General features: G+C 48.9%; 1 protein-coding gene across 4 annotated transcripts in view; it reads left to right on the top strand.

The window, feature by feature from the left end:
- The window catches only part of RALGAPA2 (Ral GTPase activating protein catalytic subunit alpha 2), a 139,635-nt gene extending 126,635 nt beyond the window's left edge, over window positions 1-13,000 (top strand). For 2 of the 4 annotated variants that reach the window (XM_064145713.1, XM_064145712.1), the window contains exon 40: window positions 10,681-13,000. In XM_064145713.1, the coding sequence (XP_064001783.1) occupies window positions 10,681-10,835 (155 nt within the window). In that variant the 3' untranslated portion in view covers window positions 10,836-13,000. Of the gene's footprint in view, window positions 1-4,203; window positions 6,844-10,680 lie in introns of those variants that run through there. The other 2 variants (XM_064145714.1, XM_064145711.1) reach the window with 1 other exon arrangement.
- Window positions 13,001-15,291: the final 2,291 nt, after the last annotated feature.

Genomic DNA, 15,291 nt, shown 5'->3' with positions numbered 1-15,291 from the left:
TTTTCTACATAAAAAAAAAAAAAAAGAAGCGGGGCAGCTGTGAATTGAATTCTTTTATACACTCTGCCAAAAGTCTGGGACACACACAAAATTATCATTTTCAATAGAAACGTAGATTCATGCCTGGCATTGTCAGTGCTTGGAATCATTTATCTGTAGGTGTATCAGCAAATAGCAGTGCAGGTAACGCCGATGGGGTTTGAATACTTTGTTCTGTGTGGGGCTGGATCTCATTTTCGCCGCCTTCTTACAGCCCACAGGGATCTCATACAAGACAAATTTAGTTCAGCTAAATAGTGACAGGCAAGTCATCCTTTCTAAAGCCTATGGTGGATTTTGTATGCCAAAAATGCTCAGCATGCTTCCTGATACCTTCCAAAGTGTGTTGGGACACTGAAATCATTAGTGCCCGAGTATGCTTTTGTCATTTCATACTTTTGTTCTTTTTAAGAGTAAAACCTGCTACAGTCAGGTCCTGATTTTTGGACTTGGGACAGTCAGAATTGATTTCACCCTCACAAAGAAACTGGAGGCCTATCTTGACTTCTAGCATCAGAGTCTTTGCTCCAGAGAGTCTGCTCATGTTCCTACCTCTCTGCTTGCACATTTGATTGAGTATTACCAAGAGCTGTGCCAGTCATTGCTGTTTTGCTGTATTTCCCACCAAATGCTGTCCTGGCCAGGAGCTGATTGCAACCTTCCCACTCCAGCACTGCTGCCAGCCACCACTTGGGCAAGTCCCTGTCCCACATGCAGGGCCGCCTGGGTAGAACTACCTACAGAGCGTGAGCACCTTCCCCAGCCTTGTCTTTTCCATGTTCTGGTTCGGATTGGCAGGGTACTACTAAAATGTCGTGGCAGCACCTGGAAGTAAAGACTGAGCCAGCAGACTAAGTGTGCAGCCATCTCTTCAACCCTTAGTGATCAGGCAGGGATGAAACACTCTTCTGGAGGCATGAGCACAGAGGCAGGCAGCTGAGTTTTCCAGCATCCAGCCTGTTCTCCTGTGCCATGGGCAGCCAGACCTCCTCCAGGCTTGGATTCACCTGTCATGTGTCTGCCACAGGACTGCCAGGAGTAGGGATAACATTTCCCTTCACCTGGATGACGTGGAAGGGGAGTTACTGTTCTGAAACAGGAAAAGTTAAATCACAGAGCCATGAAAGTATGGTGCTGACACCAGTCTCTGTTTCTCCTTCCCAAGTAACAAACTCACTGACACCACAAACCCTGCCTAGCTTCTGCTTTTTAGGTGAATTTAAGATTACTTCTCCTCTGATCTTAATACCAAATAATCATCATCACTGTATACACATGTCCACAGTGGAAAGAGTCACTTTCAACTGAACCTAAGATTGTTCTCAGCAGCTACTGCACAGGACAAGGGGCAATGTGTGGAAGCTGAGGCATAGGAAATTTCATGTAAACATGAGGAGGAATTATTTTGCTGTGAGGGTGACAGAAGACTGGAATAGGCTACCCAGGGGGGCTGTGAAGTCTTCCTTTCTGGAGATATTCAAGACCCAGCTGAATGCATTCCTGTGTGATCTGGTATAGGTGATTCTGTTCTGGCAGGGGGTTTGGACTAGATGATCTTTGGAGGTCTCTTCCAGCCCCTGACAGTCTGTGATAAGAAGCAAATCATGATCATTAAAAGAACCCAACCCACGTCTGTCCACGGCAGATGTTATTAGTGTGTTATTAACCATGATCTGGCTATTTCAACTAAGTGTGTTCGTGTTTTCTTGCACTGCCTCTCAGGATGCCTCCCCAGGGTCAGATGTGTTGGGGTTTCCTGCAGTCTGCCCTGGCTTCTCCTCCTGTATCACAGAGTGTCTTGCAGGTGCTGTGTCTCATGCACCAAAATCATCCAGTTGACCTCTTTTGCTGTTTTGAGAAGCAGAGCCTTAAACTCCCTCTCCCTATCACACACAGCCCCATGTGTATCCCAGAGGCTGGAAATGCAGCCGGGTAGGCAGGATGGGCATCCCTGAACTCATTTAGGGGATGTGCAGATTAGGAACAAAAGCCCAGAGTAGAGTCCTTTGTTGTTAAACTGGTACATTACATGCTGTATTTTAATTAGGCTGGGTATGAGAGTCAGCCCAGGAAATCCTTCGTAATCCAAAGCTATTGAATTATTCTTATCCTTTCCCTCTGCAGATTTCCCTCCTTGTAGAGGATGGTGTTTTAAGCTGTCTTTTTCTGTTCTTTCTCCTTCAGCCAGGAAAAAAAAAAAACAAAATAGTTGTGTGTTCTTTTATTAAAAAAAAAAAAAGATGGAAAGGAAGTGCCACAAACAGATGCAGAAGCGTTCCAACTTTAATTACCTCGTCTGGCTAAAAAGCGTTGGTTGGTTTTGGTTTTTTTTCCTATTTAAGATCAGAAACCAGAATTGTATTAACCCTTAGGAAATGCAAGCAATTGGATCTTCCAGAGAGGGAAAGAGAGAACTTTTCCAGCAGGGCAAGGTTTGTATTTCAGGCTTGTGTACTTAGAAGGGTGGATTTCTACTTCCAAGAGAAGCCTCAAACCTGCTTTTTCAGCAGCTCAGGCCTGTGGTTATTGCTTCAAAGGGTTAATTGAAATGGGCACACTTGACTGCTGAGAGGACTGATCTAATCAGTGCATATCCAAGTGCATCTGTTCACCATGAGGTCATTCTTGTGCATGCTAATGATTTGGAAAATAAAGCATAATGCTTGACGTTATCAGAAAGGATATAGTGTAAATCTTGGCGGGTTTGGCTGCTAATGGCTATTGGGGAACGAGGCGGCAGCAGAAGCATCTCGGATTATTGCTTTCCATCTTCCTTTTATAAAGCAGCATATTCAGTGGAGTGTCAGGAAAACTGTGCTGGAAAACTCTGACATGTGGTATCTGTTGATAAATGGATTCTTTAATGAATATTATAGCCTTGCCCAGGAGCAACACTTGAATTGAGGCACTATAGATGTCCGCAGCCTTCCTCGGTTTTCCAAGCCTTGGGAGCTGTTGCTTATTTACATAAAACTGAGATTTTGCAGTCTTTTTGTTGAAAAGGTGACATATGCTTTTCTTTTGTCTCTGGGCTTCTACAGGCATATATTTCTTGGGGAAAACACTCAGACATACAACAAACAAGATCTGATTTGATTTTAAACTCCTTTTTTTTTTTTTTTTGCTAGCTGTTGAGCTTTATCTTTCCGCACTTTAAAGGAGTATTTGGAATGGGTATGGGATGTTGAAATCAAAAAGTGGAAACAAAACTAAACAAACCCCAGAAAAGCTGTTGTCTAGAACAGAGTTATGTTCTTTTTAATGCTAACAGAGCAATGATTCCTTTTGGGTTTGTTTGCTTTGGTTTTTTTTCTGCCTTTTTTTTTTTTCCTTGGAAATCTGTAGGTTGTTATGTCCCTCCTGGTACTAAGGGGGAATAAAAGCCTGCCCAGGTGCTGCATATTTTTAAGGGAGCTGAACATCAAACAAATGCACATCTGAAAACAAGGAGCTGTGCTGTGACACCACAACGCACTCAGCACAAGCCAAGTGTTGGGTTTGAGCAATCTGACAGTGCTGCCTGAAACTTCAAAATTAATTTCTAGTAACTAGGAGTTAGAAAATTCCAGGCTCCACAGGCAGTTAGGAGCCCAGTGGCTCAGCCTTTCCCTCTGTGGGAAGAGGTGGTGCTGAAACCATCTGGCTGTTGTTATGGGAGCTGCCATGAAGCTACCCCTGGTGCTTTGAGTGGGCTTCACCTTTGGTGCCAAATCATCCCTTTTCCAGCACAGGCATTGTCCTTCAAGGTGGAAGGAAGCACAAAGAAGTTCAGTGTTTGGCAGAGAAGTCATTAGGAGGTGTGTCAAGTTCTCAGGCGGTGAGAAGGAAAATGTACAACCATGGATGTCAGACAGTACAGTTATGGAGGTTGTCCAGAGAGTAGACAAAGGGGGAAATTTCCTGGAGCTGGAGGAGAGGAGTGGGAAGAGTTGCCAAAGGAGGCAGGACTCAAGGTGTTTGTTGGTTTATTTCCTCTTTCCTGTGCAGAGTATTGAGGAGGGGATGCAGGAGTCTGGCTAGGTAGTTCTCAAAGCTGATCTTCAGCAAACCATCTTTCCCTGCTGGGTTGGCAGCTTGTCCCATCCAGCAGCTTGGGGCTCCTTCCAAGGGGCCCTGTAGCTGCACAAGTGGTTTCAGGTGGTGCTACTTGTCTCCTCACCACAGGGTCTTGGTTGTCAGTGACCCATGCATGGCTTTCCTGCCCCACAGAGCTGCTGCCTGCCTGGACCTTCTCACCGCCATGGGAATGTGTAGTGCCTAGCACCCCAGTGCTGCAATGGGGCAGCTTTCAGCACCACGCTGTTGCGGACCTGTACCTCCCAACCTCTACTCATCAGCAGAAATGGCAATTCCGTAACCACCTCCCTCACTCCCAGCCTCAGACCCCTGCATTAGAAATACAGAAAGGTCACAGCACTCCATGGTAGCTACCAGTTCACCTAAGGACTGGCAGATGCTCTGTCTGCATCTCAGCATCACCAAGAGGCAGAGCCTGGTAGCAGACGGTCCTCTTCTACCTGGTGAAATTGTCTCTCAGCCCACGGTAGTTGCTTGACAGCAGAGAAGGAAAAGGTGCCAAATGAAATTTCCAATTGAATCAAGCGTAATTACCTGATTTAATGAAGGAGGAAAGTCAGGATGTTCTGCAGAAACCCCAAGTTTGCCCTTTCTCCCCAGAGATGCCTTTCACACGGAACACATCCACAAACCTCCTTCCTTCCCTCACAGTTAGGGAAACCCACATGGGTGGATTCAAACATAGCAGAGCAATTCTGATCCACTTTCTGGATAATTTAATGGACAAGCTGAGAAATCACAAAGATTTCTAGGGCAGCACAAGGGAGGCTATAAACAAAATGCTATTTTTGCAGGCTTCCTGCGGCAGCACTTGTTACCAGAAATCACAAACACTTGAGCAGTGAGTGCAGGTCTTCTCCAGCCTGTGTTGTCTTCCTTAATTCCTTAACCTGATCATGTGTTTAGCTGCCTGGAGAGCTTAAACGGCTATAGGTGAAGGACTGGAAGACTGGAAGCCCTGCCATGTGAGGAAAGGTTGAGGGAACTGGGTTTATACAGCCTTGAGAAGCAAAGGCTTAGGGGAGACCTCATTGTCATGAGGAGTGGCTGCCAGGAGGATGGAGACTCCCTTTTTACAAGGAATCCCGTGGAAAACACAAGGGGTGATGTAGACCAGCTACTACTGTGGAGATTGCCATTGGACTTCAGAAGGAAATGGTTCCTCATGAGAACATTTAGAGTTTGGAATCACTTCCTGAGGGAAGAAGTGGATTCCCCTGCATTGCTCAGTTTTAAGGCTTGGTTTGACAAGGCACTGGACCAGCTGATTTCAACTGCACTGTCACCTAGAAAGGCTGGAGCAGATGATCCTTGGGGTCCCTTCCAGCCTGGCATTCTGTGATTCTGTATCCTCCCTACACCAGCCAAAGTAACAGTGTGGACATTGTGGTAGTTTGTGTTTTTTTTCACAACAAATACATATTTTCATGAACTACTAAAACTGAGCATCCTTAGAAGGATTAGAGATGGGAGGACAAAACTCTAATCAATATGATGGCATTGTTAGGTGCTATCAGCTCTGTACCCTCTGCAGCTCCTCAGACTTGGGTGACCTGATGTTAATTCACAGCAGGATGACCCAGCCTGGTTCAGAGGTGCATGAATCCCTGCTAAATGGTAGGGAGGTTACAACATTACTCTGCAGCTCCCAGCAAATCAGTCACAGATGGCTTTGGATGCCAGGCAGTCTTTCTCTTTGCCCATCACCTCTGAGGTCATGCAGCTCAGATCTGTTCCTGAGGCTGTGTAGGTACTGGAGTTGCTTCTCCTTCAAGCCCAGTGTAACCTCAGGAGCTACAGCAGGGAGGGTGTGGGAGTGACATCAGGGCTCCCCTCACGGGCCTGCTCTTTTTTGAACTAATTGATCATCTCAGAGGGAGCTCTCCCAGAGCTACAATCTCCATGGGGGAAGAAGGCAAGGGCAGGAGGCTTCCTCCCTAGCAATCACTGCAGGGATGGGAAAAAATATTAGCTTGTATTGGTTTTCATAACCCAGCAGGACTGAAGCAAACCTCCCTCTTCAGCAGGCTTTCAGCTTTGCAGTGCCTCATAGAGAGATTCTTTCTGGAATTTTATTACCTTCACATTTACTGGGAAAGGTTTCTGCAGACCTGTCATGACTGACAAGTTCATTGGGGCAGTATGGGGGTGGGTGATGGCCTATATGAAAAGTGTAAAACTTCATAATCCTTAGTGATCACACATGGCCTGCAGTCCTTTTCCAGACTTGGGTGGCACACACCATGGCATTTTCCACAGCACCACAATACACAGACTGGACCCTTTTTGCAGTAACAAACTCAGCAGCTTCTCAGCGCATCAGCAAGGATCTCAGATCTCATAAAGCTGTGTCAGGTACCTGCTGCACCATTACATGCTGCTGCTGCTGCAGATAGTGTCAGCCTGAAAAGCTGCTTGTCAGCCACAGGAACACTGGGGAACACTTCAGGCAGGTTGGTTGGGCTGGGCTGAAACAATCTTCTGGCATCACTGTGACTTCCAGGGAGCTGACAGATTGGTTTAGTTGCAGTTCTACATGGCAGGTCCTTAGGGAGGGTTCTGCCCATTTGGTGAGGAGCTGCACTCCCAGTAGCTCAGTTGCAAGACTGCAGCACTGTGTTGCTCTGATCCTGGCAGAGGTCTTGTCTGTCTTCTCCGTGGGAAGTCCAAGAGGATGTTTCCTCGCCTTCAGTACCAATATTGCTATGCTTGTGTATGTGCTTGTGGGGTGGGCAGAGGGAGGGTTTTTGCTTTCAGGGATCTCCTTCACAAGAAGAGAAACTCCTAAAAGACCTTTCTTTCCTAGAGTGCATCCCAGTGGTGTTTGAGAAGCCAGATTATTCATTCTGTTCAGCAGATTTAGAATACAATAAGCCACCTGCTTCTATCTTTCCAAAGGATAACTCTTCCTTTAAAGTGTACTTTATCCGTGTTACTAACTGAATGTTTCATCCCACCCCTGCTAAGAACCTATTTTTAAAAGCTTAAGCCCTCACTGGTAAGGCATTTGTACCTGTAGGAGACCAGAGGCATCTGGCCTGTTACTTGCATGCAGATGTGTGCCCATCTTGTGATGGGGATTTGCACACCAAGTGGTGTCCATGCCTGGGAAGTTCATGTGGCCCAGGGCTAGGTCCAGTGCTTGCTTTCTGGGATTTTAAGCTGCCTGCAGTGTTGCCGTGCGGCTGTGTGAAGCCTCAAATCTTAGCTGTGGCTAAGACACGCTGTTGCCACTGCTGGCACTGGGAGTGCAGCTGGAGTAAGAGGCTCCCAACATACCACACCAGCAGGTCTGGCACAGGTGGCAGGGACATGATTATTCCTTCCAGTTTTGGCCAACATGTCCTCCCCCTCCATTTTTTCACCTAACAGCCCAACAGAGGCCAGGACAAAGCTGTGGGTACCCATCTCTCCCTGGATCCCTTAGGGTCTTAAGGTGAACTTCCTGTGATGAGCTGCCTTACAACGAGTGCCATGACACCTGTGGGCAGCTTCAGCTGCGCCGGGCACCTGTGGGCAGCCATCCCGAGGCTGGCACGGGTGCCCCGGATGTGCTGCTGCTGCACTTACCTGACTTTGTGTTCTCTCCCTTCAGATTAGAGCTCGTAACGGTCTCGTTACGGGAATGCCGCAGGTAAGAGCCATGCTCCCCACAGGCCCTGCTGCTGGCCTTGCACTCCATCACTAACAGCTCTCCTCCTCTTCCTCCTCCTCTTCCTCCACCTGTGCTCAGCGCGCGATCGTGGTGGCTGTGGGGCTCTTGGGTCTGTCTCTGCCTGTGCCCATTGCCATTTCCTCCTGCTGCCTGCACACTGAGCCCTGTGGAGTGCCCACCCGTGCAGCTGCTGGGCATGGTCAATGCAGTGGGAAATGTTTTGGGTGCAGTGAGGCCTGCTCATGCCTCTTTGTGGCCAAGGCAACACCACCAAAGGATGGGACCAGGCTGGAAACCAGTCTGACTGGCAGGGAGGAGTGGCTGCAGTGCAGCTTTTATTGGGGATTTCCCCTCCTTTTAGAGATTTCACACGTTTGGCTGGGTTGTAAATTTTGAGCTCTCCATTGGTCCACCTGTGAGTCAGAAACTAGCAGTTTTTATTGAGCACACCAACGCTGAGCTGCTGCTTGTTTTTTTACCACTTATAATTTCACACGGCCTGTCCAGCCCCCAAAACAAACACAGCATGAGAAGGGGAAAACAAAAACAACCCCTCCTTGATCTCCCTGCAAAAAAGAACTCAGCCTCTCGCGAGCATCTGCACGTCACTACCAATGCCACACTGGTGTTCCCAGGCAAGAGGAGGCTCTTGTCTGAGCAGAGCTGCAGGCTTCCCTTGCAAGACAGCCAAGCAATTAGAGCTCTGCCAGACAGCTTGCAAGTGGAATTATAATATTTGTATGAAAGCCTTTTTCTCCTTCACACTTCCTGCTCGCTCACTCTGCAGCTGCTGCCTCTATACGAGTCGTGGCGGTGCGGGGCGTGTGGCCAAGCAGCAGCCATAAGCAAGCTGGACCGAAGGGATGCGTGGGGCTGCTGCTGCCCTGCTTGTCGTGTGCATGGGCCAGGCACCGTTCAGTTCTTGCATGAGTGTTGCTTCAGCTCATCCATTTGGTGGAAGCTGCATTATTTTTATCATCTGCCATTCTGCCTGACTGCAGGAATGTAAAGCAGGGACGCCTCCTACAGCGCCCTGCACCACCCCCCCTTACGCCTTCCTCCTCACCACAGCACCACAGAGTTTGGTTTGAGCTCAAATCTGACAGCTCCACGCTTTTCACAGCAGATGCCTCTGTACACTGAGCCACACCCATCACCTTTTTTTATTTAATACAGTATTTAGTATTGTTTAATGCAATATTTAACAGCATAGTATTTATAAAGATGTGAAGGGTTAGTGTCATGAAGATGGAGCCAGGCTCTGCTCAGGGATGTCCAATGGTAGCACAAGGGGCAGGGGGGGCAAGCTGGAGCAGAGAAGGTTCCACATGAATGTGAGGAAGACCTTTTTCACTGTGAGGGTGACAGAGGCTTGGATCAGGCTGCCCAGAGAGGTTGTGGAGTCTCCTTCTCTGGAAACATTCAAAACTCACCTGGATGTGTTCCTGTGTGACCCACTCTAGGTGATCCTGCTCTGGCGGGGGGGTTGGAACTCAATGATCTTTAAGGTCACTTCCAACCCAAACCATTCTATGAGGTGCATGTTGCAAGCACAGCCCAACTAAGAGATGTGGTTGAGGCTCAGTCCCTGAAGACACTGAAGATCAGATTTGATGTGTCCCTGGGCAGCCTGAAATTGGAGGTGTCCCTGCTGACTGCAGGGGGAGGTTGGACAAGCTGAGCTTTGAGGGTCCCTTCCAGCCCCCTGCAATCTGTGAAATAAAGGTGCAGCTTGACAATGCAACTTCTGGAGTTGGCAATAACTGTGCAACCATCAGGTTGTGTTCTGCAGCACAGAGAGCTACTTCCAACACAGTCAGTCTGGAGTTCACCAGTGACATGGATTAAAAATATCCTACCCTGGGGGAGCTGATGAAATGGTGCTCGCAGCAGGAAGCACCCTGGGGACAGGTGACAGCTCCAAAAGCAAGAGCAGGGCCAAGTTGCAACATGTGTGTGGCATATTCCTTAGAGCACTGTTACCTCTCTGTGTCATTGCTGCAGCCTCACCTGTGCTCATTCAGACACCCATTTACTGACTCTAGGCCTGTGGGAGTACCTGAGATGGGACTTAATGTTCTTCAGCAACAAAGCTCAAACATGTAGACACCTCCACAGCCACCCAGGTGCCACAGCCTATGAGGAAAAGTCAGACTCACAGATTGCATCACTCTGGAAGGGGCCCTCTAAGGTGGGCTTGTCCCACCCACTGCAGGCAGCAGGGATACCTCCAGCTACATCAGGCAGCCCAGGGCCACAAGTGCCCATTGCTGGTTCATGTCCAGTTTCTCCAGTATGTCCAAGACCTTTTCTGCAGGGCTGCTCTCTCATCTCATGATCCCCCAGCCTGAACTGATTATCGATGATTACCCCAACCCAGGTGCTGAGCCTTGCACTTTGCCTTATTGAACCTCTTGAGACTCTCTTCAGCCTACTTCTCCAGCTTGTCCAGGTCCCTCTGGACACCATTCAGCTTGGTGTCACCTTCAGGCTGTCTGAGAGCGCCCTCAATCTCACTGTCTGTGGCACTGAGGAAGATACTGAACAGCAGTGGTCCCAGTGCAGCCCCTTGAGGGACACCACTTCACCATTCCTTAGGGTTTTGGGAACGCATTCAGGCTCTGGAAGCTCTCCATAAGACATCAAATGCAGGGCTGCTGTTTAGTGACACGCAGCAAACCCCACATTTTCTGGAACATACACTTCAAAGGAAATATTTTTTGAGTGCTGGTTGCTTTGGAGAAGCAGAGCTGGTGTGGGGCTGCTTTGCTGCCTGGCAGTGTGAGGCTGCAGGTGCTGCTGGTGCCAGGACTGATTCGGAAGAGGCATTTTTGCCTGACAGTTGCTGGGACGCAAGGCCAGCGCCACTGCTGCTTTCCCTGACCTCCTGTGCCCGTTGTGTTTTGCAGGCTGCCTGACCAGCAGTGCCAGTGCTGACCTGACTGTGACCATAGGGCCGGAGCTGGCAGAGCAGCCCTCGCCCTCGCTGCCGCGCGCCTCCAAGAGCAGAGTCCCCAGCAAGCTCCGGCGCTCCGCCAGTGCACTCAGCAAGGCCTCCGGCTGAGGGCTGCCCGAGTGGAACCACGGCCCAGAGCACCCTGCAGACCTCACCATGGAGAAATGATTTGCAGTCTCTGTGGAACTTGCCCTTGGGGTGAGCAGGTGCTGAGGGGGCAGGGCAAGGGTCTGCACTGATGCACGCAGAGACACAGCTGTGGTCAGCTCTCACCTGCACTGTCGTCGCACGTTTCACACAACCATGTCCATCACAGAGCCACCAGAGGCCACAGGAGCCCTGGCTACTAGTGGCAGCACTTCTCCCAGCCCAGCAAGAAGGCACAAGCCAGTACTGAAACCAGTAACTTAATGGAACTCTAGAGCATCGCTTTTAGTCATTCCGGTCAACACCTAATGGTGTGTTAGGGCCTCTGCCCCTCCTCTAGGGCACAGGTGAGTGCTGGAGGTGCTGGCCAGCCTCTGCTCCCCTCCTGTGATCTGTGCACTCAGCTCCAATTCTGTGCATGTAGCTAAGGCTGAATACTCACCAAAGAAGTCACCCACATCCAGGGGGGCACTGCTGTTTTCACGTGCACTGAAATCAGTTTCCTCATGGTGTCTTGCTTAGGGTCCTACATCACTACCTAGGATCTGACACCCTGAAGCTGATGATGCTGCAACTGCAGCTGGGGTGTGCCGGGCCCAGCACAGCAGAGCGAGGCCCAGGCCTGAGCTGCCAGTTAGCTGCTGCTGTGCCAGCAAGGTACAACCCTTCACCTCTTAGCATTGATTTTGGAGGGAATCTCATTTCTCTGTCCTGCCTTCAGCCTTGGCATTGCCCTGGCTGGTGCACGCAGTTGCTGTGTGCTGCAGACTCCTCCTAGAAAAACAGACCCAAATTCCCTTTGAAAGAGCCAGTGCCACATGGCTGCTTCTCACCGGGCTGTAAATAACATAATGGGAGCAGCACCTTGGAGGTAACCACCTCCCCTCATCACAACTTCAGGGCAATTAGTTAGAATAAAATCAACCTGAGGACATGCAGGGTCCTCCTGGCCCTTTGGGTAGCACACAGAGCTTGTACTTTGAGTAGGAAATGTTGTTCAGCCTATGTAGGTCATGGCTTTCTAGGGCCAATAACTTTTTATAGCTAAAACCTTCTGTGTTAAAACAACAGAAGAACTTCAGACAAGCTGCTGCCCCTGAGTGTGAGCCAGGCCAAGAGGAGAAATCCATCACTGCTACACCCTGAAGGGCACCATGAGACACTGACTGGTGCTGGGGCTGAACTCCCATCAAGCCTGGGCTGTCCTGCCCCTCCTGGCACCAGGGACGTGAAGCAAGTGATACCCCTTAGCTTTGGTGTCTGAAGTTTGAACATCAGTGTCTGGCCTGGTGATGTGTCAGCCCCTCCAGCCCTCCTCACCTGTGGGTCCCCTTGTTGGTTTTGGTTTGGTTTGTCACTTGGCACTGCACTGCACTCCTCGTGGTTGGCTGTAAGGATCACATTTTTGCACTCCCACTTTGGTGTTACTGTGACCATCCATCTGTTTGCCTCCTGGCAGTCAGGTCCAGCACTTCCCTGCAGGGAATTCTGCTTTGTGAATATTGCCACTGACACCAGGGCAGCTCCTTGGGCTCTCTGGTGGATGATTTGGTCTGAGGTGCCCAGCCCAGGGTGCTGCCAGGCTGCCCAGTGCAGGAGCTGGTGGCACTGAGTGTGCCCCTAGGGGCATGGGGTGACCCCCTAGGGGCGGGGGTGACTCGGCACCCTGCTGGGAAGGAGCCTTGTTCACTAAGGGCTTCGAATGCCAGTTGATTTTTCTGCCTCACATCTTGGATTTGCTTTCTACTGATTTTGTGTTGGGAAAGGAAATGAGAAAATAAACCACGTGGGTTAATTTAATTTATTTGCAGGGCTGGCTTGGCTAAGGCTGCCTTCTTGTTAGCACATAAATGGTCTGAAATAATTTCATTCTCCTGAGTTAAAGGAGACTTTTCTTGTTAGAGCAATACACACCTCTAATTCAGGGAAGAATTCAACCTCCAGTGGAAATAGTATTTTCCTGATGTAAAAAAACCCAACAAACCAAAACAAAAAACAAACTGAAAATACTCATTTGTAAAAAATCAGCTATGGTTTTGTATGATGAACTGGATCACAAAACTGTTCTGTTAACCCCCAAACCCAGCTCAATAAATCTTGGCTCACAACAAAAGGACAAATAAAAATGTCCCTACCTGTGTGATATGTGGGGGGTGGGGTTGTAGCTCTTTGCCCACCCAGTGATGCCAGCAGCTGGCTCCAGCTGGCTCTGATCTGGGCTGCTGCCACAGGACATGATTCAAGCTGCCTGAGTGCCCTAGCTTTAAAGATCTGAATCCCCACCTTGCATTCCCTCATTGTCTTCTCAGTTTGGGGGTCCAAGAAACTCACTCATGCTATCTGCACCTCCTATGCTCCCAGCTGCTCCCAGGGAGTGGCTGCTTCCCACTGCTCCCAGCACTTCCCACTGTGCAGGGTGACAGGGACTGTCTCAGCCTGTCACCAACCATTGGCTAAAGAGGAAAGAACAGGTTTGTTGGCCTGAATTCAGCCAGGCTACTACTGAGAATTGCTTTTGTCTGTCTGAGGAATGGCCTCAAGCAAAGTCAGAGGATTTTAACCCCTTCTGAAGAACAAAAGTCAGTTGCAGACTTATTCATGTCCTCAGCAGTGTGCCTTTGTCACTAAGGACAGGATATCTTAAGCAGATACAGATGTCTCAGCCCACATGTCACAGCCACCTTACCAAAGGAGTGGGCTGGGACCACTCACACACCACCAGACTCCCCCTTCCTGGGAGGCTCAGCCCCACACATGCCTGCAGGGTGCTCCTCTTCCTCATCTCACTACAGACAACTCTTTATTGGTGTGTGTGTGGTTCATCACATTCCCTGACACGTTCCCATTGCATGTCCCCACCTAACACCCTCAGCAGGCCCCCAGCTGGGTGGGAGCCACAGACCCCATGTGCCAGTAGCATTCACTGCCACTGCCAGGCTGGTGGCAGTTTGCTAACACAAATAACAGCTCATCAGGAACCCCTAGCAGACTTTATTTACGCCCAACCCTGCAGAATGCTGCTGTCCTGGCACCCTGTTCCAAACCATGTAGTCCTTTACACCCTAGGGCCAAGCTTGCAGCAGCATCAAACTCAACCTGCCTAACGGTGAGTTTCTGCTGCGTGGACAGTTGTTAAGGACATGGAGGAGTCCACTCTCAGTCATAGTTATGTCAGGGGTGCTCACACCTTGTCCCATGGGAGTGTTAAAGGCTTAACTGGCCAAGAGATAGAAGAGGTGATTCTGCCACTCCGCTCTGCTGAGACCTCACCTGATCTGGCTATGGCACCCCCAGCACAAGAGGGACCTAATGGAGTGGTTTCAGAGCAGGCCACAAAAATGCTCCTCTCCTGTGAAGACAGCTGAAAAAAATGTTGGCTGTTCATCCTGGAGAAGAGAAGGCTTCAGGGAAACCTTAGAGCTGCATTTCAATAACAGAAAGGTTGTGGAGGGGCTCTTTAGAAGGGCTTGGAGTGATAGGACAAGGAGCAATGGTTTGAAAGTGGAGCAGGGGAGATTTAAGTTGGACATCAGGAGGAAGTTCTTTATAGTGAGAGTGGTGAAATAGAGAAAAGAGGGAAAGGTGGGGGAGGGAAGAAAAAGGAAGGGAAAAAGGAGTAAGGGAAAGATACATGTACATGATAATCTACATGATCTATGATCTATTATGCATATGTGATATACATTCTGTAATACGCAGTATATTATACATGTATATAATATATTGCCTATTATATATACATTAATTTTTGCTTACAAATAATATTTGTGCTTATTAACTTGCTCAAAACACAGACTGAGTTCTGTGTACACAGCACATATCCATTGTGTGTGCGTACAGATGAGCACATCCCTAGTGCCACCTTAGCTACAGGTGCACAGGGCTACAGAAATCATAAGACTGTGTGCACAGCATCTGTGCACTACACTGCTCTGTAAGAGCTTCTGTAAGAATATTACATAAGTTCTCTTAGCAATGGATGCATAATAGAGATGACAGCTGACTATGGAATACTGTAGGTTGTATAATGTGCCTATAATACACAACAGGGAATAATCAATGTGCTGTGTACAGTACAGTATGGGATACTATGGGATACTAGAGGTCACAGATGATGCTGTTCTGCTCCTCCTCACAAGCTTAATAAATCTGAGTCACAACAAAAACTCTTTAGTGCGCAATACAAAAGGCACCTACCTGTCTGCCAAGGTCAGCATGTGTGCTGCAGGAGGCTGTGATGCTGCTACAGGAGAATCAGTGGTCTGTCAGTAATGATGAAGGATCAGATTCATAGAGTGCTTTGGGTTGGAAGGGACCTTAACGATCATCCAGTTCTAACCCCCATGCCAAGGACAGGGACACCTTCCACTAGACTAGGCTGCTCAAGGCCTCATCCAACCTGACCAGGGCAAGGGAG

The sequence above is a fragment of the Pogoniulus pusillus genome, chromosome 7 (assembly GCF_015220805.1).
Source record: "Pogoniulus pusillus isolate bPogPus1 chromosome 7, bPogPus1.pri, whole genome shotgun sequence".
Classification (NCBI taxonomy): Eukaryota; Metazoa; Chordata; class Aves; order Piciformes; family Lybiidae; genus Pogoniulus; species Pogoniulus pusillus.
The sequence above is the reverse complement of the archived record's forward strand: the minus strand, read 5'-3'. Positions and strand labels throughout refer to the sequence as shown.